This window comes from Spermophilus citellus (genome assembly GCF_964194105.1).
Source record: "Spermophilus citellus genome assembly, chromosome: 2".
In the NCBI taxonomy this organism is placed as follows: domain Eukaryota; kingdom Metazoa; phylum Chordata; class Mammalia; order Rodentia; family Sciuridae; genus Spermophilus; species Spermophilus citellus.
Genome location: NC_138183.1, coordinates 10,790,131 through 10,812,987, shown reverse-complemented (window position 1 = coordinate 10,812,987; position 22,857 = coordinate 10,790,131). Strand labels below are relative to the sequence as shown.

The 22,857-nt window shown below is 40.3% G+C and overlaps 1 protein-coding gene across 1 annotated transcript in view; it reads right to left on the bottom strand.

Moving 5' to 3' along the window:
* PSMB7 (proteasome 20S subunit beta 7) overlaps positions 1-22,857 on the bottom strand; it is a 55,587-nt gene that overhangs the window by 17,329 nt on the left and 15,401 nt on the right. Inside the window, exon 6 of the mRNA XM_081312067.1 lies at positions 11,351-11,409. Coding sequence (XP_081168193.1) covers positions 11,351-11,409 — 59 coding nt within the window. The remainder of the gene's footprint in view (positions 1-11,350; positions 11,410-22,857) is intronic.

Here is a 22,857-nt window from a genome sequence, read left to right as displayed (position 1 = left end):
TCCACTCAGCACTATCCCTGAATCTAGCTCTAGACTCTGACTAAACAGTCCCTGGTCACCAAAAAGTTAACATTTTCCCTGGTAGATTTTCACCACAGGCACAACAAGCACCACACTTTATGAAATATCTCCTATATGGTATGCCCTACACACAGGAGAAATATGTAAAGCAAAAACATTTCTAATGGGACACCTGGCTCCAAAGAAATGCATCATAAATAATTACCTATCTTCTACAGAGGGAAATATTCTTTCTTTTCAACTTGCTTTGCTAATATCTTTTTGGAAAACTTCAGGAGGACCTCTTATAATAACAGCCCTACTGCAGCACCAAGTGAAGTAGACTGCATTCACCTGATACCAGGTAAGTATCTGCGGATGGATGGAGCTCATGTTGGTTATATGAGTACATGAAATTCAGTGTTTACAGAACAGGACAAAAGACATGAAAAGGTTTAGAACAGAAATAAATTGAGCAGAAATTTTTTTTTTAAAAAATCAGTAACTTGGGCTGGGATTATGGCTCAGTGGTAAGAGTGCTCATCTAGCATGTGTGAGGCACTGGATTCAATCCTCAGCACCACATAAAAACAAATAAAATAAAGATATTTGTGTCTGACTACAACTAAAAAAAATTTTTTTAAATCAATAACTTTGCCAGTATATTATTTGCAACTATCCTTTCATTATTCTTCGAAAAATCAGAAAAGATATGTTCAAAAAATTTATAAAGGGTCACTTTCTCAAGGTTTACTGACTCTAGAATTCCAGAGGTCTGGTTCAAAAGGAGACTTTGGTAAACCATACTTTCCTCCTCAGCCCCACCACCACCACCATTTACCCTTTTACTTCCTGAGACTAAGGACAAAAGAATAAGACACATTTCACAAAATTTCCTTCACCTATTCCCTGAAATATCCCACTTTCAACTTTACCTTTTATCAATAGCAAAATATAACAGCAAGAGTGGAAATGAAAACCATCCACCACCATTAACTGGGGCTCTGGAAAAAACAGAGATAAAGAAGACAGGGCCTTGGCCAGAGGACTAACATTTAAGTGGCCACTTCTAAGTCAAGGGAGACTAACATCTCAGAGAATCAAAGGAAGAGAAGTAATCACTTCTGAAATCCAATCACTGTATGGAAGAAAGCAGAGGCAGTCTTGAATCATCAGGTGAAAGACCAAAGAAAACTTTGCCCTCTACAATCCCACAAAATGCAAATAGAACAAGAACCAACAGAGTAACCTTACCCCTCCTCTGCCTCTCCAAAGTAGCCGCCAAGTGGATTCCAGTTCAAGAGAATGAGTTCACTTTAAAAGAGGAACAACTTAGGGGATCTGATTCTGATGCAAGGCTTTACCACTGACAGTTTTTCTCATCATCTTCTAACTCTACCCACTGAACCACAGAAATCTGTTCATTTCTAAAATTAACTGGTTAACGTCTTTAGAAATCACTACTAAAAATAATTCCACATGGGGGCTCTGGGGGACTGTATCTTAAGGTTCTGATTTCTCAAAAAGCTAATGTTTTATGTTAAATAAAACCAAAGAGAAAACAATTGAGGAAAATCACATCTTTGGGTCCAAAAATAAAGACACAATTCACTACATCTAATGCTTCAGGTATCAAGGAGAGCCAATAGCCAGGAATTATGACCAAAAAAAAAAAAAAAAAAAAAAAAAAATGGCAGGAACAACCTCATATAGAGCCTCCAAAAGGGACCTTTCAATATATGCACAATCAACCCAATTACTACGCAAATCCAGGGTGCATAAGAAACATTTCCTGTGTTTGAATTGATTTATCTAAACACTTCCACTGTTGCACTAGTTCTTAAGCAATAAGGGATCCATTAAAACTACCATGATACCAGTTCACAGTCACCAGGATGACTGTAATCAAAATGTGGGCAAGGATGTGCAGATATCAGAGCCTCATACACTGGTAGTGGGGGGACACTATGGAAAGGTCTGGCTCTTCCACAAAAGGTCACCCTATTACCCAGCAATCCAGTTCCTAGGTATACTGCCAAGAGAAATCACAACATACGTCCACCAAAAACTTCTATGTAAATGTTCACAGTAATGGCATTATAAATACAGTCAAAAAGGTGAAACAATCCAATGTCCATCAACTAATGAGTGGATACATAAAATCTGATGTCCACATGGTAGAATACTATTCAATCATCAAAATATATGCTACAACATGAATTAATTATTATGAAAATATTGTGACAAATGAAAGAAATCATCACATGTACGGCTTCAAGCACATATGTGTTCAGGATAGACAAGACCATAAAGAGAAAAAGTAGATTAGCTGTTGCCTAGGGCTGGGTGGGTTGGGGGGGAAACAGGGGGTGGCAGCTAATAGGCTTGGAGTTTGTTTTTTGAAGTTGATGAAATTGTGGTTTAAGTATACTAAAAATCACTGAGTTGTACACTTAAACAGGTAAATTGTATGGGCATGAACTATTTATCAATGAAGCTGTTACCAAATAATAATAAGGCATCCAACTTAGACTAGAGAACCTAAAAACAGTCAAAACATCTAATGACAAGTCACAAGTCAATCATAAACCTGCATTCTAATAGTAATTTTTTAAAAGAAAGTGAGCATAATAAACAAAAATGTTAGCCTAATTCCCTGAAGGCATTTTTAATAAAATTTTTTAAAAGAATTTTTAAAAATTTAATAAAATTTTTAAAAAGAATTTTCTAACTATACAATTTTCCCCAGACATACAAGACACCTAAGACGAGGTAACTACAAGACAAACATAACCATAAATTTGAAAATCTGGAAAAGTAAGACAAATTCAGCTAATTAAGCTAACACATATTACAGTGCTACAAGAGTCTTAAGCATCATCAACAGACAGAGGAAAATCACTGTTTATAGTAGTTGTCGAAGGTCACGTTTTTTTAATTTTTGCATTTACTTAAAACTCTGTGTTTGATGCCAACGGGGTTCAAGTTGCACAGGAAGGTGCTTCGGCTAAACACTGATCGTCTTCCTTGATCTCCATTGTCTGCTGTGTGGGTTCCGCCAGCAAACCTCCCAGCAAGTGGTCACCTTCCTATGGAGTCATTAAACCTCCAAATGTCAGCTGGTGGGATTAGCCAGCAGCTTCCACACCTGAGCCCCCGTGGCAGGGACAGAGGCATTTGGATCAAGATCACTAATGAATACAGAATTCATATGCCGCTTGTCAGGGCTCCTGAGCTCAGAGTCCACAGATGCAACCTAAATAAGACGGAGGACAGAACAATTGTTGACGAAGATTAAAAAGTTTTGGCAGTTGGGAAAAAAAGAGCACCTCATTATTCAAATATGATAGTCTCGCTTATTTTTTTCTTTATTTTTCTTCAAGTTATTCATGATTTCCCTCAAGTGGACAAATGCCACTCACCAGTAGTTAAAGACTTCTTGGTCTCATTACTAAATGTGAAAAGGGCTATACCAATCTGTACATCAGCTTCTAGAGAAAAACGGCTCTTGTAGATAATATGTGAACCCTGGGTGGGGGGCTTTCACGGAATATTTGTGGCAGAGAACAGGTAAAAGATGGGGGGGGTTCCTAGAATTCAGACGGGGGGAAAAGGGATCTTCCATAGCCAAATGACCTATTTACGTTTACCAATCTGTATCTCTGTTTAGGTTTCCAATCTCCCCCACCCCCCTCCGACTTCCTTGCACCTTTCTGTTCCTAGGATCCTTCACATCACCAAGCTCACTCAAGATATTTCCATACCTCCTATGACACTTGGCAGGTTTTCCCAAGACCTCGTCAGAGAAAAGGAAAAGCCCAAGCTGCCCACGCCTCTGCTATTCTGGACTAAGATGTCTTCCCCATTCTGTTGTCAAAGAATTTTATACACAGACCTAGTAAAAAGTCAGAGAAGCCTTTTAGTGGTCAAATTTTCTCAGAGGACTCCCAAATTCCAATTCCATCCCTTGACCAGCTCAGTAACCTCAGGCAAGTTTTTTGACCTCCCTATACCCCAGTTTTCTTTTCTTTAAAATGGGGATAACAAAGTACTGACTTCACAAGAATTTTTAAAAAGCAAATGAGATAATGGAGAAAAAGCTCTTAGAACAGAGCCTGACAAGATATAAACACTGACTACTATGATAGTGCTTTCCATACCTCCCTCTCACAATAGGACAAGTACTTTCATGGTCTGTGTTATATGTTAAGCAGGTGCTACCAATCACCAAGCCTGATGCCAGCACAAATAATCATGTTAGTCATTGCTATGTGACGTTTTGTATACTACTATTAAATAACTAGAAAATAAAAGCAGCTGCCATATTTTAGAGCCAATTTTGTGTGCTCCACCAAAGAAGGTGTTTTACACCCACACCTATTCCTCGAAGCAACTTGCAGGTACTGAATCTCCCATCTCACAGAAGAGGACCTCCCTGCCACTTGCCCAAGTCACACATTGAATATAGTGGAAAGAGGCTCACAGCCCAATCCTCCAGGGCCTAAACCCTTAGCCCCTTTCCATCTGACTATATTGAACTCATGTTCTATGCTTTCCTCGGGAACCATCCCATGTGCCAAACTAAACACAGTCCTTTTTTTTTTGAAGTCAAAATAATGCAGCTCTCTCACACTACTATCCACCTGCAAAGCACAAAAGAATCTGCAACTTTGGTGTCTTTTATTGGACTTAAAGAAAAGCACACACAGTTACTTCTAAAATCTGCTGTCAGAACAACATATTGGTATCAAGTCTTTCATTATTTAAAGTGGATCTATAGCTGCCTACAATTGACAGATTAATTCCGTTTCCTCTCAGTAGCCAGGTGTTTGGCATCACGTTTGTGAGGTAACCACAAGCCTTTAGGGCAAGAGCTGCTCACATCTTTAGCAATCTACAAGGGCTTCTCTAGAGGCCATCTCTGGCCGAGTGATGAAATACGACTCCATAAATCAGATGGCTGAAGTGGCACTTGTATACGTCACCATCTATCTTCTTAGCTTCCCTCTGAAGGGTATAGGGTAAGAGTCACCCCCCAGTGCTGCACAGAGAAAGGACCATCACAGTTGGCACTGACTAAGCATGTGCTACTTAAAACTGAAGACACACTAAGACTGGGGAAAAAGATCCTGCTGGTGTTAGCATGCCTCAGGCAGAGGAGAAGCTTCAGCAAGTCATCTTCAAAAGGCAGAGAGCCAGAGCTCTAGAAACCTGCAAAAATTGGCTAAGCCTGCAGTCTTCATTTCTTTAAGTTGAGCATCTTCAAAGTCTAGAATTCTAACTGTAGGGCACAGCAGCTGCCACTGCAGATCTGATCCTCTCAGCTTTTGGCAGCTCTCAACTTGAGATTCTAGCAAAAGAATTTTTCAAGTTGCTATTATTGCCTGTCATGGATTTATAAATATTGTGCACTATCTGCTGTGGCATGGCTCTCATGGGACGCCAGAGCATGCCAAATGCATAACAGAATGAAAAACGGTTTCTATTCTTCAAATAAATGCTAATTTTTTTTAACTGTGCTCACACGATGTGTTTGGTGACCAACTTCAATAGTACAGAATATGTATCAGAGAGGGGGGAAGCTGATTGTCTTTTCCAGCAGCATTCAGCTGCTACTTTCATTAAGCTTGTTTAATTAGATTCCAGATGCTAATTTGCAAGTCGATACCAGAGGGTGCAGGACAGTTTGCCTTTGAATCATCTCCCTGTGATGTGAGGGTCCTGCCGCACACCACTACCCTTCGGCGGCCCTCACACGATATTCTGACAATTAGTGCAAAAAGGGGACAGTATTGATCTTGACAGACTAAATATTAATCTTCTACCCATTTTAATGAATTGTAATCTTCAGGAGTTTAAATCTCTCACTAGGCCAAATGAAAACATTTCTTCTTACAAAGAAATGAAATGCAAAGAAAACTAAGTTATCTGATTCATTTCCTTAATTTGCTCCCCACTCTAAAATAAATCTGTATTTTATTTCAGCAACTTTCAAGATACAAACCACCACCAAACTAACATCCAGATACCATAGTCAAATTCCTCAAGGGTATCTGGGAAATGGATTGAAAAGGCCTCAGGGCAGTTGGCACCAGCATTCTTGCCCCACAACCCTATGGGTAAAACCAGCACCAGGTACTCACTTTACACCAACCTTAACAACAGAAAAGCTGGGAGAACAAACAGCTCCATGCAATTTATCATCATAAAACACTACTCCAACAAATGACCCTCATAATCAGGTCAACTCACATATTTCAAAATCCACTATTCTGATACATTGGTATGATATCTGAATAAACACCTTTTACTAATAAAATAAAGTGTGAGACCTATCATCCAGAAGAAATACAAGTTCATGAGGCTTCATTTCCAACACAGCTGAGAACTATGAGCACTAAACGTTCAAAGAATGATGAATTCAGTGAGAACCCCAAGGTAAGGTTGCTTTTGGCCCTTCTTCATCTACCCATCAACAGATACTGGCTGAATATCCGCTTGGTACCAGTGATCACGCTAGGTGTAAGGAAACAAATGAATAATCACAGTCCCTGTTCATGAACTTCCAGGCTAACAGCAAGAAAATGAAAAGTACAAGACCACTTAAGGCAGCACTTGGGTCACAAATGGGTGAGAATTTTTAAAGACCTTTCATACTCCTTGAACTCACTGGTTATTCGGCAGGAAACTTTGAACCAAGGGTTTCATTTGAAGCAAGTCCTTGGCTAAGGTGCCCTGAAATAGCAGAGGTTCATGCTGGGCATTTAAGAATCCTGGCTGGGCTGTTACCAGTCCAGCTTTTCTGGCCTGTACCCTCCCAATGCGCATCTGCCCCCCTGCTCCATCTTCTTTCACTCATGCACTTAATGGGGTGTCTGCTTTGCTGACTCTGCCCCAATACTGTACACTATTTAAGAGTATTAGTTATCCTCCTCTGTTATTTCACAGCACTTTCCAGATGGGAAGGAGGAAGTCCCTCCATTTCCCAGACAGTTTTGCTTTAGCTCAGTTATACTGTCTCAACTCGGCAAGCACATACTGAACACCAGGAGCTCGAGAACAGGGATGATTCCATGGCCCCTACCCTCAAGAAACTCCTGCTGTCATTGGCAAGCAGGGAAGGTGCCTCTAAAAAGAGCCACCAAACAAAGGAACAGGGTGTGTCCAATAGAGCACAGGGACACATATAAATGAGGAAGCCCCTAGCTGGCAGATACCAGCAGTGAGAAGGAGTCAGCAGCAAGTAAGAATACACTGTTTCAAGAACAGGGAGCAGACAGGAATGTCTTGAGGTAGAACCACAGTCCCCGGAGCTTAATATTCATCCCCCCTGTACTTACACATGATGGTGATACCAGAACACATTCCTGTTTCTATTGTCAGTATGCACCTGTTTTCATGTGTCTTGGAGAAAACTATAACCAGCGTATCACACCCAGGATTTCATAGACATAAACTATACTTAAAAATAAATTTAAGGGGCTGGGGTTGTGGCTCAGTGGTAAAGCACTTGCCTAATGTGTGAGGCACTGGGTTCAATCCTCAGCACCACATAAAAATAAATAAAGGTATTGTGTCCATCTACAACTAAAAAAAATTTTTTTTAATAATAAAATAAATTTAAGAAGAACTGAAGTGGCTATAAGAAAGAGCAGGAAGGGACTGACTAGGAAGGGTACTTGGAGGTAAAGGAAATGTTCAGTGTCTTGATTTGAATGACAGTTACTTGTGATTACAATTGCCAAAATTCATAGCCCTGTGCATTTTATAATTTTATAATACATAAATTATACCTCCATTTATTTTTTTAAAGTAAGTTCATTTAAAGAATATTCTCAAGGCTAAAGTACTGATGGCACCAAAATATGGCAGAAAAAAAATGAGGTGTATGACAATGACAAGTTCAAGAGACAATTAGATTAGCCCTGCTAGATAAATTTTCTGGTAGCCACATTTTAAGCAAAGACATGCAAAGGGGCTGCAGCTGTAGCTAAGTGGCAGCTCAATGGCAGAGCATTGCCTAGCATGTGCGAGGTACTGGGTTCCATCCTCAGTACCACATAAAAATAAATACGGTATTGTGTCCATCTACAACTAAAAAAAAAAAGGGAATTAGCTTTATTCATGTTTTTATTTAACTGATCACTTCAACATGTGATGAATATAAATTTTGTGTGTGGTGCTGAGGCTCAAATCCATGCTAGGCAAGCTCTCTCCTAGTTGCGCTACACCCGAGCCCAATATAAAAATTATTCAGATACTAAAAAGTGTTTATGCTAAATTTCTGAGATCTTGTGGTATTTTTCTACCTACAGACCTTCCTCCAACTGACCAGTCAAATTTCAAGTACTAAACAGCCACATGCAGAGAGTGGCTACCATATTGAACAGAGCAGCTACAGACAATGAGGAAACACTAAAGGCTTTTGAGCAGGGTAGAATCTTCACTCCGTAAATACCACAGTCATTCTCATTCCATAGATCTGCTAGTCCCAGCCCAGCACTATCCAATACATAGGTTTGCAGATTTAAAAAAAAAAAAAAAAAGACTTTGGGCTTCCTCTTATTATTTGTTTTAAACAATAAAAGTTTCTTGGCTTAGTCTGGCCCTAAAATTTAGTGTTGGACAAACAATGTAAAATTACAACAGCCCAAAAGTAGCCTCTGTTAATACCATTCTCTGCCTAGGCAGAGCTGCTGTCCCAGCAAACCAAGAGGGACATGAGAGGGAGCTGCGTGCTCTCCTGGGTTTCTTTCTGATTGTGACATATCTAGAGTCCTTTCACAAGCTAAAAGGGTCACACCACCCTACAGTCTCTATTTAGGCAAAAAAGAAAAGTTATGAGGCTTCCTGTAACCCAAAGAAGGAAAACAAAAGGTTTAGAAATTTAAAACCAACCCATCTTCTTTCTATGTGTTCTATGCAAATGCTGCAGAAATGACACTGCAGTCAAGCTCTCTTTCACAACAAAGAAGTCCCTGGCACAATGTCCTCCCAACTTCACTAGCAGCTTCAGCTTTCCACTGACACAGCCTCACCTCACACTCACCATGAGAGAGCAGTCTGGCCAGCAATGTTAGCCTGGCTTTCCCCTTGGGGGGGAGGGGTCCAGGCCGGAGTGGGGGGGGGGTCCCCTGTTAACATGAATTTAAATATCTTTAAAGTGTCCCGAACTGACAGTTGACAGTTGTTATACTCTCCTTTGCCTTTTGTCTCCTTTTAAATGGGAGAAGCAGGTACTATCTCATGCTTGATAGTGACCTTCACTGATTTTCAATGTGCCTCATACTACAACAGAAACTGTAAATTTACATAATCAATCTGAAATGGGAACTGATTCATCAGGTTTCAAGGCCTCATAGGTAGTACAGAACATTAAGTGTTGAGTTACAGATATAATTACTTTAAGAAACATTGGAAGTTCCACTGAGAGGATGCTGACATATCCATTTCCTCCCCCAAATCACATTAATATTAAATTCATGGTATTTGGACCATTTCAAACCAAAACTCTAACTAGTGTACAATTACTTTAGCAGAGTTAAGTACCTTTTAATATACCTCATATTTTTTTTTAAAGAGAGAGAGAGAGAGAGAGAGAGAGAGAGAGAGAGAGAATTTTATTTTTAATATTTATTTTTTAGTTTTTGGCGGACACAACATCTTTGTTGATATGTGGTACTGAGGATCAAACCCAGGCCGCACACATGCCAGGCGAGCGCGCTACCAGTTGAGCCACATCCCCAGCCCTATACCTCATATTTTCAACTTCTCCTGCAATTCTTATTTTTCTTTAACATATGGAGGTCCCAATCTACTGGAAACAGACAAAATTTTCAAGCGAATTTAAAAAGATTAATCAGTGTGGTTTAAAGAAGGGCTTGACATTAAAACTCCTCGCCTCTAGTCAGAAGCTTGGGAAACCTTTTATTCCCAAGTGACCTCTGATATGTATTACTTTTCCTCACATATTTAAGAATCCCAAATGGAAAATAATGCTGATATGGGAATACATTTTAACACTGAGAAATGAAACTAATTTTATTTATAGTTTTATACCTGGCCCTGTTTATTATTAATTGCAGCAAGACACTATTGCTTTCAGTTTTTATGTTTAATTTCCTACAGATGTCTAGGAAAGGACAGACATCCAGCCCACTGACAGAGTGTCGTACTTGCGCAGTCCTCATGTACCAAGGGCATAGTGATTTCTGGTAGAAACTCCCTGCCCTGGCTGGTCATCATCTACTACCTGCTTTCTCTGGCTTGAGCCACACCCAAAGGCAGAAAGAGCTTCAGAGCTCCAATGATGATGAGATGGTGAAAGAACAAAATATCCTTAATATGTGATCTTCCCCAAGATGACTAGGCATAGAGTAATTTCAGCAAATCCTTTGGTTCCCAAACCAAAATACTGTGAAGTCATAAATAACAGAAACGAATATATTAAGAAATGGGGTAAACCACTCATAAACTGCCTATTTTTACTAATAAAAAATTAACCATCCCAAAACCAAAAGCAGAGGATGAAGGCTGCCGCCAGGACTTAAGTGCCTACATGCTGGTTTAGTGGCACAGATGATACACAGTAGAGAAATAATGTAGTACAATGTGGTACCTTGAGCATCCAAGCAGACTGAACCCTCCTCTGAAAGAGGCAAAGGAAGATCTGTGGATTTGTTATTGGAGGACCTATTTTCCATGGGGCGGGGGGTGCTTAATGAAGAGGCACATCTATCATTAAAGCACACTTAAATAGAATATCATTCACAGATACTTCCTTCCCCACCACCAAAGAAAACACAGTAAAAGAATCTCATAAATATATTTTAGACACTAGAGCCACTATACCCTGAGAAGACTCAGCACACACATGATCTTGTCTCATTTCTTCTGCCAGATGCTGAACAATCTATAGGGATTTTGAAAATGGCCCATTTTCAGGTCAGGTCTGCATGACATGTAAAGATGTACACAGTTGCTCTATTCTTAGAAAGAACAGAAAAATCTGTCACTTTGAGCCATCATGACACAGAAATCTTAGTATACAAGAAAACACTCCACACTGCAGCAGCATCTACAGCCAAGAAGAGTTCTAAACAGCCCGAAGCCCAGAGCAAACTGCTCAACAGTGCTGGCTCCTAAGTCCAAGGGACAGCATGACAGGGCTGCTACAAAAAGATGTCTTCCTGAGTAGCCAGTCTCCTCAGCAAATATTCCTTCCATCCATGCCAAAGAGCACTGTAACTAACAACAGGGTTATACAAGCTCTGGAGGAACTGACAATTTGTAAATGTTCAACACAACCAGAAAAATATTTGAAAGAATAAAACTGCAGGGACTTACATACCTCCATATCTGGCCTAAACTTATCTTCAAACACAGCCATTGCTGCCAAGGAGCCAGAACCTGTAAGAAAAAGATGCATTTTTAGTGTACTTTGCCAACTCCCAGCTGCTCCATATCGAGTTTACCTCAGGACAGCAAAAAAAGCAAAACAGGCCCAGTATCACATTCAAATACAGTGTAAATATCAATCCTATAGGGCCACATGGACAGGGTCAAAAAGAGTGCTCTTCAAAACACCTGGAGTCACACTTACCACTAACTTGGATAAATCTGCAACTGGGCCTACTTCTACTACTGATGGATTTAATTGTAAATTATTCACAATAAAATGCTGAAGCATGAAAATGAGGTTATGGAGAATTTGTATTTCTTCAAAAAGTAAATGCCACACAATTTCAGATATCCTATGCTGTGAAGCTGTGCTCCATATTGTGGCCCGGCGGGCTGCTGGGTACAGTGCTAAATACCAAGGCAGTTAGAAAGAATACATTGTTTTAATGAGCTGGCCCTGGTAGAGTCACCTTGACACGCAGGGAAGAAACTACCGCACCAGCAATAGTAATAGGACTGCAAGCTGCAGCCACCAGGTTATTCCAGCTACAACTGTAAAACACTTTATTATGTGGCATTTATTTGGAGCTATTATTTTTAGTTTGTACTTTGAAGAGTAACAGCTGAGTAGACAAAATGACAGACAAAGAAACAAAAATTTACTATTACAATAGCAAATGGCTGAAAGGTTACACTGCATAGATATTAACAGATAGCAAATTTATCCCTACCAAAGTAGGATTTAAAGGCATTTCAAATAAGTACGGATTCCCTTTGAACGAATGCAAAAGGCAGCTCGGCACTATTTGAAAATGTAAACTTGCTTTGTTCAGAAACCAGAGAGTCTTTAGAAAATCATCATCTTGTCTGTACAGGGTCCCAGCAATATTTCAGGATACTCTACTTTTGGAGAGAGGATAGAGTTGCCCACAATTTTTTACTCCAATTAGAAGATTTTTTTGGCATTTATTACTTTTTAACTTGTTTTGCATAACACTATCTATTTAGCTGGGTCACAGAGAAAACCATATTTTCTATTTAAAATGATTTGTGTACATCGCTTGACCACCTCAATGGTTTAGCAAAGGAAAGAGGCAGCGATTAAACAGTTTCAAATGAGGTGTCCTGCTGATTTTATCAAGTCTGCTGAATGTATAATGAAAAAGGAGAAGCTGACAGCAACACTGCATTGAGAAAATACAGACTACCTTATCTGAACCATTTAAGGAGGTCCAATTATAGATCAAATTTAAAGGGTAGAAACAGCAGATTTACAGACACAAATCAATGAACATGGTAATCCCGATGAATATGACAGATACTCCTGTTATGGAATATTGCTGCGGTTGAGGATCATTACCTCCCCAGCACTGGATACATCACGTCTCGAGCCGTAGGAAGCGGCAAGCGGAGGCCAGCATTACAAGCAATGACTATTCATTTAGGCTTTGGGTACAAAAGGCAAACCCCATTCTCCCCTCTCAAAATCTTTTTCTCCTTAAGAAAAAAAAAAAAACCTAAAGTGGTCTTCTAATCTAAAGAGACATTAGAAGCCCTTTGGAAAGGGGAAAAAAATTAAACTTAGAACCAGAACATATACAGAGAAAATGTACCCAAACCTAACCAGTGAATTTCAAAGTAAATATGTCCTTGAAGATGAAGAACTGGCATCAAATCCTACCAATGTTTGGTAAGTCACCAGTCACTCTGAGACTTAGAGGTCGAGAGGAAAAAGTAACCTAAGTTTCTGCTTTAAAGCACAGATGAGAATCAGTCTCAGTCTCACTAGTTCAAAAAATAAAATAAAATAAAACAAAGCAAAGAATAGTTGTCAGGAAGAACAAGAAAACTGAGAATAAGGAAATCTCAGAAGGGAAAAAAATACTTTTAGATACAAAATATTCATTCCTGCACAGTAGCCAACAGCAGGCTTGCCTTTTCCTAGGAGGCCCAAGATTATCCCAGAGGCCAAAGGGTGAAAGAACCAGAGCCCAGAAATCCAAAGCCAGGTATCTGCTAACAACTTTGTGGAGAATTATAAGAAATTACTGTGAAGGAGAAAACCAAGCTCATCTAAAGATATTTTTCCTTAACACTTAACCGGCTAGGTTTTCTCCTTTCTTTTGTCACTTCCACAATAAAAACCCTGATTCTGTTCTTTTTCCTAGGTATATATATTTTCCTTTGCTCAGTTTCATTCATAAAGAAAAAATATTTCCATCTCAACAGAATAATTTGTCCTTTGTCAGAAACATTTTTATCCTGCTTAGAAACAACACCTCAGACAAAACTTCTCGAAGTGGAAATGACATACTGAAGTCCCCAGACTCTTGGAACAAAGCACGTCTATAGGGAGCCACTCCACAGTATCAAAGACAAGTTTTAACAGTTGACAGAGTAGGTGAACACAGGAAGGACACCAGGTTATTGCTACAATGCATTCTGGCTTCCCCTGTTTACATCTTGACCCCCAAACACACACACACACACAGTATTGAGAAATTTTCAGGAAAGCAGAAACTTCCTAAAAGTGAACCCCCTCCAAAAAAAAAAAAAAAAAAAACCTGAAAAGAAAGGAATACTCAACATTCAAGATAATCTCTAAATCACTTACAAATGAGCTCCTGTGCCTAGCTTTTTAGGAAAGGAGGACTCTGGCGCCCCCTTTTTAGAAATACACAGAAGTACTAGGCGATGGCCGCCACTATCAACAGGCATCTGGGAAACTAAGTGCGTCTGCTGTGGAGAAAACTGGGCTGGGAACTCACAAACACGGTGATGCCCAAAGCAGTGCGAGAATGAGATGCAAGTGCTCAGGTAATTCCAAGACAATGCAATACAGAAGGCAAGGGGAAAGGAACAACGAAGAGGAGGAGGCAGCAAACACAATGGGACCAGAATTCTCTAATAATTTTATTCACATTTCCTAGATACTGGTCCAATACCCAGACCAAATACAATCAATCAACTGACATGCAACCTACAAAACATTAAAATATTACATCCCATTTTCCCCATAAACTATTCGTAATACCAAGTCATCCATTATTTCATTGCCAGGATCCGAAGCCGGATGCCATTACTCCAGAATGCACACCCGGGAGAGAGGGGAAGGCAGCCTAGGGGGAAACAACTAGGGCCCTATGTGAGGCACACGCCACATCACACAATGTATTTGTCATTCAGTCATCCCCCTAGCAGCCCACTGAAGTGATAACAGTCTTGTCAAGGGCTATAGGACTAACAAGCATAGAGGAAGGATTCCTGTCTCTATGTCACTCTCTCAAACAGAAAGTTCTGTATGTGGGGGCTGGGGTTGTGGCTCAGCAGTAGAGCGCTGGCCTCAAATGTGTGAGACCCTGGGTTCGATCCTCAGCACCACATAAAAATAAATAAGTGAAATAAAGGTATTAATTTTTTTTTTAAAAAAAGAGAAAGTTCTGTATGCAATAACACAGTTGAGAAGCGCATTCCCACTACCTTCCATGATCAGATCTTGCTTTTCTCAACCTACTCCCCCCTCCAATGCACACACACTTGATGCTCACCAATGCCACAGGACACTCATTTCCTAAATGCCTATGATGTTCTAAGCCTTCATGTGTGGAGTCCCTTTGCTCCCATAACAGTGCATGGAACTCCCGGTCACCCTTCAAACCCTAGCTGAGACATCGCTTCCTCCCAGAAGCCTTCCTTGATCACCACTCTGCCCCACGGGTGTTCATCCCTCTCATCCTTGCACTTGTCCATCCTGGCATAGCTGACCCCCCATACCCACTAGCCAAATGAAGGAGCGGGCATTCTGAGCTGGCCCTAAGGAGTGATGAGAGCTGTAAATGCCTTGATACATACAAAAGAACACATACTGCCTAATTTACCATACCTGGCTGGTAAGAGACAAAGGTATATGTAAAGCAGGTTCAATTTTCAAAAGGGATAAAAGGATTTAAAGCCACAAAACCATGTGCTATTTATTCTATGTCCCAGTCTGATCCAAACCACTGCACTATCACAGGAGTGGGCTGCCCTTCTTAAGAGTTCTGTGGTCCTACTACTGAAGCTCCCAGTCTCATCAGGAGTCTGTGTATAGGTGCTCCTTGGCAACCTCCACATGTCTGCCTTTTTCAGCCCATCCACAGTTACCAAGTAGCCAGTGGTGCTTCCAGAACAAAGCTTCTTAAAACAGAAAAACAAGTTGCAATTCAGTAACCAGCATTCAGAAAGACCACCATGTACTGTGATGGCTACCTACTAGTCACTCCATGCCTTGCCACCTCCACCCACACTGTTCTCCTCCAAGTTCACCATGCAACCGTGCACCCTGCTCAACCACTCCTAACTCCCAACCCACTCAGGGGCCAGGCTATGGGAAGATCAGAACAGGGGAATATGCAACTCAATCCTCCAGCACCAGCAGGGCCAAGAAGCCATTCTCTGCATGCCCTGATCTGCAGCAACCACGCAGACAGGCACTGCCTGACCTCAGCTGCTCCAGCCAGGTGCTCATTAAAAGACTCTTCCTACAACTGACACCCTGTGGAGGCCCAGAAAGAGACTGCTCCATTGCTGACTCCCAGGGCCTGACTCACCCACAGACCTTTGACATGATGCTGGGGGTCACCCCCATCTGTTGACCTACAGGAGCAGGGGCCCAAGCAGTCAAGCCTCAAGGGCCATATCTCTAGTCAAGCTTTTAAAATGTAATATCTGGTCTTATGAATCACAAGTCATTGGCTTAAAAACAAATCACTAATTCCTGTAAGTAAAATATAAGCTCTCAGAAAATACGAGCAACACGCAGAATATTAATAACTAAAAAGAGCTTGCAGATATATAACATCAATATTCCAACAGAGAAAAGACAACTATTGGGGCTGGGGATGTGGCTCAAGTGGTAGCGCACTCGCCTCGCATGCGTGCGGCCCAGGTTCGATCCTCAGCACCACATACAAACAAAGATGTTGTGTCTGCCGAAAACTAAAAAATAAATAAATAAATAAATATTTAAAAAAAGAAAAGAAAAGACAACTATTCACAAAAATCATATTTAGAAATATAGTTCATTAGTAATCAAATATAAATTGAAATAAAATACCATCTTTTGCCTTTTAAATTAGCAAAGATTAAGTCAGTGCTGACAAAGGTGTAATAAAATGGGCACACTAAAACACTAATGCATAGAGCTTTCCTCTCAGGAACTGAGAAACATCAACTGGAATTTAACAAGCTATATACACCCACCAAGCTGGCAATGCTACTGCTGGGCAGTTATTCCAAAAACATAAACGGACAAGTACCCAGTCACGTATATAAAAGACCATTGTTTATAGATTAGCAAACACACACACACGCACACACACACACACCCCAAAATAGCCAACCTAGAGATAAATATAAAGTTTTAACAATAAACTACATACACAAATCATTAAACATAACAAACGTTTGGGGGTATAGACAATGCGAAGATATGCATGATATAGTATTTAGTGGTAGAAAATATGTTCCAATGCAATATTAACAGGTATGCTTATGTAATACATACTATGCAAACCTGGAAGAACAAATCAAAATATGCTCATTTCTGAGTGTTGCTACTTTCATATTGTTGCTTGTACATATGTGTGTGCGTGCGTGCGTGTGTGTGTGTTCCCTTCAAAGAGCATGTATACTTGCAATTTTTTAAGGTATAAACTGGGAGACAACCCAACAGTGTTAAATGATTGGGGGGGGGGGGATCCCGAAATACCAACACCTTGTTACTTGTCACATCTTTAATAGCAACAACTTATTCCTGAAATTTTCTATACAGTGCCTGAAGGTCAATCCATGCATGAGTCAACAGTCCCAAAGTAGGACAGCAATCAATCAATACAAATAAATACATCATGCCTCTCTTTACCAGAGGTCTTAGGAGAGCATCCTTGGGGCTGTCTTGGTTGTAGCTCAGTGGTACTGAGCCTACCTAGCACATGTGAGGCACTAGGTTCAATCCTCAGCATCACATAAAAATAAATAAATAAAGGCATAATGCCCATCTACAACTTAAAAAAAAGTCACCTTAGCAATAAAGACCTGTGCGCATATTGGCAAAGAGCTAGACCCCAATTATCCAGTATGGCACTCTGGCAAACAGTGCCAAACAGTACAGTCAGTGCAGCTAGCTGCAACAGACACGCCCGGTGCTGAGCATTTCAAAGCACACTTCCACCTACCAGTTCTGCTTGCTCTTCAGACATGGCAGGTGACAGCAGCCCCACTTTACAACAGGGAAGACTGAAGCTCAGGTAAGGAACCTACCCACATCACATGGTTAGCAAAGCTGGGATTTCACAGCCAGATCTATCTGAATTTAGAGTGTGTGGTATTCTTTCCATTCTACCATGTTTGCTCTTAAATAGCAAAGCCAAATGCTTTAAGTCAAGATTAGCAAGTAAGCCGGGAAGCAGCTATCTTTTCTTAGCTTCCCACCCCAAAAAAGCATGCCTTCAAGCTTCCTTTTTGTTCAGATTTCAGGAGAATGATCAACACACATCTGGATATAGTTAATTTGTGTGGTTTTGCTTAGAAGTTCAAGCAAGACTGAAATTTTAGTTAAATGATCTAAATGATTAAATACACACCATTCACTGATTAGCAATGCCACTCAGTACTTGTTCTAAGAGTACTGTATATTAAAATAGCCACACTGAAAAAAAAATTACTCTTTTTTTATCCAAAGCCTCAGAAGATGCTTTTGATCTTATCAGCATTAGTACTCGCTAGGTATCCTTCATGCAAGAATGAGGCCAGAATTGTTTTGGATTTTGGAATATTTGCCTATTCATAATTAGATAATCCAAAGGATGGAACCCAGTTCTAAACAAAAAATTCATTTATTTCACATACATCCGAGACACATAGCCTGATTGTAATCTTATACAATATTTTTAGTGGCCTGAGTTTTGATGAGATCTGTCACAGGGCGTCAACTGAGGAAATTTCCACTTGTGGAGTCATGCTGGCACCCAGATTCAGATTAGGAAACATTTCAGATTTGGGGTGCTCAACTTGTAGTTCAATTCGAACCTAACTTTTTCCTGAAAGAACAATTCAAGTCAGGGCAAATCTGAACTGGCCAGTGTTTTTTGTATTTTTTTTAATGTTATTTTTACATATCAGAGTTCCTTGAAATGCTAAATCATTTTTAGCAATTCCATCATCTGTTATTAGTCATGCTAAAGAAATACTAAAAGACTGAAGTTACTTCCTAAAACCTGATGCCTAATCAAACTCTTTAAACAAGGATCTGAAAACTGGAAGGTAGAAATTTGCATTTTTAAATAAGATCTATGCTCACTCTTAGACTAAGGAAGAGGAAAACTCCGAAGGGTCTCTGACCCTAAATTCAAGTGTTAGGGTACTGCCCTATTGTATAGAAAAGGAAACTGATGCTCAGCTACTTTCAACTAATCTGTGTAGGACAATACAGATGGGCCACAATTCAGAAGTGACTTCCCCTGGGCCTAGTAGGGTGCAGGCTCTGGGATCACACATTTGCATAGGAGGGCACAGCTCTGATGCTCCCTGCCTGCTTCCCTGGGCAGGGACTCCAAGCACAAGTCGGCTATGCTGCACCAGGAGGCAACATCCCTTCAAGCACAAAGTGATCCAAAACCATGCAGTGCAGTGCCCTGATGCCCTGGTTTCCCTCCCCAACACAAAAGAGATGACGATAGGCTGGGGATGTGGCTCAAGCGGTAGCGCGCTTGCCTGGCATGCATGCGGCCCGGGTTCGATCCTCAGCACCACATACAAACAGAGATGTTGTGTCTGCCGAAAATTAAAAAATAAATGTTAAAATTCTCTCTCTCTCTCTCTCTCTCTCTTTTTAAAAAACAAAAAACAAAAACAAAAGAGATGACGAGCATGTGCACCTTCCTAAAGAGGCGGCTGTGAGGAATGAACAAGATGAAACAAGCAAAGCAGAATGCCAAGGACATAGTAAGAGCTCAATAAAAGCTAGTTATTGTAATGACTTTAAAACAAGCTCCCCATCCTCCAGCAGCAATTTTATACACTTGTTCTCGACAAGTCCCCAGGCTGGCAGCTTTAATGGCAACAGAGGTCTTCAAAATTTTTTCTCTCAAAGTCACAAAGTTCCAAGAGGAAGCAGCAGGATATGGATTCCCACTGCTTTTGCCCAAATCAATTTAACCAGAACTTTACAGGAAAAAAAAGGCTGCTCCTTCTGTTAAGGAGCAGTCCATTTTAAGCACCCAAGGACCTGTTTGCCACCATGGCCTGCCAAGGTAGAAGATATATGCAGCGATAAAGGAGTCACCCGCAGAACTTCTAATCCATCAGTGTCAGCTCTCCCTGACAGAGCGCTTAGTCACACTTGCTCATTGTTAGGCAACTGGCCACTCTTCCTGGGGAAAATTTGGTGCTTTCCACAGACCCATGGATGGGGGTCATTTTTCACTCCATTCCTGCTACAAGGCCTCATCTCCTGATACTAGTGCTTGCTCCGAGGACCAACAATGCCAACATGTGAAGAGCTGATTTATGAATATAAAACAACATTGGTGCCGGGGGACAGTGTTCAGCCACTAGAGAGCAGTGGAGCACCTCTCAAGGCTCAGTAAAATGGAGCCACAGACTAAATGGTTTAATTGTATGCATGTATTTCATTATAAGCCTTGGCCAAAAGCTTCTGAGTATGCGGCAAACCAAGCAATCAGACAATCTTGCATCGCTTGCTGAAATCCAGATTTGTCCTTTGTCAGCATAAACAGTTTAATTTGATGTTTTCACTCCTGAGTAAGCACTGAGTATTACATTTAAACCCTCGTGAGGGGAAAGAATGCTTCCTTTTCATCAGCAAATGTACTTCAATGTCAGAGTCTACCTTTTATTCCCAATGACTTTAAAAAAATTTTTTCCCATTTCATACGCTTAAAAATACATTTTAAAATCATCCAACATTTTTCACTCCAAAACGAATTTCTCAAAAAGTACAGTTCCTAGTCTAAATGCAATGTAATATAGTCAAAGAGAAGTTAAATTTCTAAGTAAATAATTTAAAACACTACTTGAAGGGAACAGGAATTTTTCTTATAATTGCAATTGCAACATCTCATGGACCTGATAGTTTATAAACACTCCTAAGACAAGACTAAAAATCAGCAGCATTCAGGCCTAAAATGTGAAAGTTTTATTTTATTAATGCATTTAACTGAAATGCCATAGGTATGGGGAGAAATTGCTCCCTTAAAACAGAGCACCACCTAACCCTATGTTTATGGGCTAACGTGGAGGATGAAAAAAATGGCTTACAGATGTGCCTCCTCTGTCTCCCACAGTGGCAGGCCCACAGTAACAGGAGCTCCCACTGAGCATGCTGTGGCACAGGGCAGACCCTGCACCCTCGTGCAGCACAAGCGCAAGGCATCCCTTACTCTGGCTCGCTTTTCAAAACAACTTCCCAAATTGTAGGTCAGTCTACTCTGCAGGCCTTTTCCAAGTTTTATGTCTCTCAGGATCTTCGAGAAGAAAAAGATCAGAGATTTTAATCATTGATAAAGCATACCTAGTTTTAATCTTAAATTAAGGAATATCTTGCCCACAGAGCTTATATGCAAACAGAAGAAAATCCTACTTACTGAAAAAAAGTAGGGAGGCACAGACTTTTTTTTTTTTTAATGTTACTCAGTAGACTAGATGGTATTATCTCCTTTTCAGAAATGGGAAAAAGCTAAGTTCAGAGAGATGAAGGAACCCACTCAAACTCACCCAGCCAATAATGGCAAAGTGGGAATCTGAACCCAGTTCTGAATGATAGCAAAGCCATCTATTATGGTTCAGATATGAGTTGTCCCCCAAAAGCTCAAGTGTGAGACAATGCAAGAAAGTTCAGAGGTGAAATGATTGGGTTATGAGAGCCTTAACCTAATTAGTTCGTTCATCCAGATAACAGATTAACTGGGAGGTAACCACAGACAGCCAGGATGTGGCTGAAGGAGGAAGGTTATTGGGGGCATGTCTTTGGGTATATATTTTGCCCCTGATGAGCACAGTACTTTATCTCTGCTTCCTGGTGGCCATGTACTGAGCTGCTTTCCTCTACTACACTCTTCTGCCATGATGTTCTCTGCTCACCTTGGGCCCAGAACAATGGAGCCAGCCATCTTTAGACTCAGACCTCGGAAACTATGAGCTAAATAAACTTTTCCACCTTTAAAATTGTTTTTTGTCAGGTCTTTGGGTCACCACAGCAAAAAAAAAAAAAAAAAAAAAAGCTGATTAAAACATCATTCTAAGCACTACCCAGGGAAAAGCCTGCTGTTGCATGAAGTGACTTTCCACTCATTCTGACCAATAAGAGAATAAAAGAAAGCAAGTTCCAGACCACAAAGTAGAAAGGTGCTTTTCTTTAGCAAGGCCAGTTCAGATCCAATTGTGAGATAAGAGCAGGTAAAGAAAAATTAGTTCACCACACTATCCCTAAAGTGGGGTCTAAAGAACAAACTTAAAACTGAGCATTTCATTTAACTCTTCTGAAAAACAATCCTGGCAAGAGTGAAATAAGGACTGAATTCAAATCAGAAAAGATAAAACTTCGTGATAAAATATCTGAGCTGGAAAAAAGAGAGAAATGCACTACACATTAATTCCATATTTTACCATTTTATGTATATATAAGAGGTGTTCAATTTTTTTTAAAATACCAAACCAAAAACAAAGTCCACTCTGATTAGAACAAATTAAGAAAACTGGCAACGTTGAGTACATTACCTTCCCTGTAACAATATGATGAATTTGTTAAATGTTTTCTCATTTCCTAACATAACGGCACCACCTATTGGCTTAGTACCACCTTTGCAACAACCAGGAAGCAAGAGATATAATTAAACTTTCATGGGCTTTTGGTTCTCAGTTGTTTTCTTCCTGGCACTCCACAGCAGCATGAATTTTAAGATATAAAATCCTATGAATTGTACATTTTAAATCTTTTAAAATGCCCCTTATTTATATTGATCAAAGCAAGACAAAGTACCAGAGAAATATTTGTACATCGAACTGCACACAGAGAATATGGTGGCACTAAAAAATATTAAAACACCATGCACCAAACTTCTAGCATGTGCTGTTTCTTATACAGTATCTCACACATCCTCATACCTTTCCCCTGCCAGTTCCTCTAACTACAATTTTACAGGACAAGAAATCAAGGCACGTACCTAATGTGATTTTGGACTGAAGACCTGAACCCAGATTGATTCCAAAAACCAGCTCTTTCAACTGAACCATGGTGCCTCAAAAAGCGATGCCAAGACCAACACTTGCACATCAAGTGCAGTGATTTGTACAGTATGTTCACATATGCCATGGCATCACAGCACCCCAAGAACCTATGGCCTTCCCAAGAAACCAAACAAACAAAGGCCACCACAAACTGCACCAACTTCATTTTAG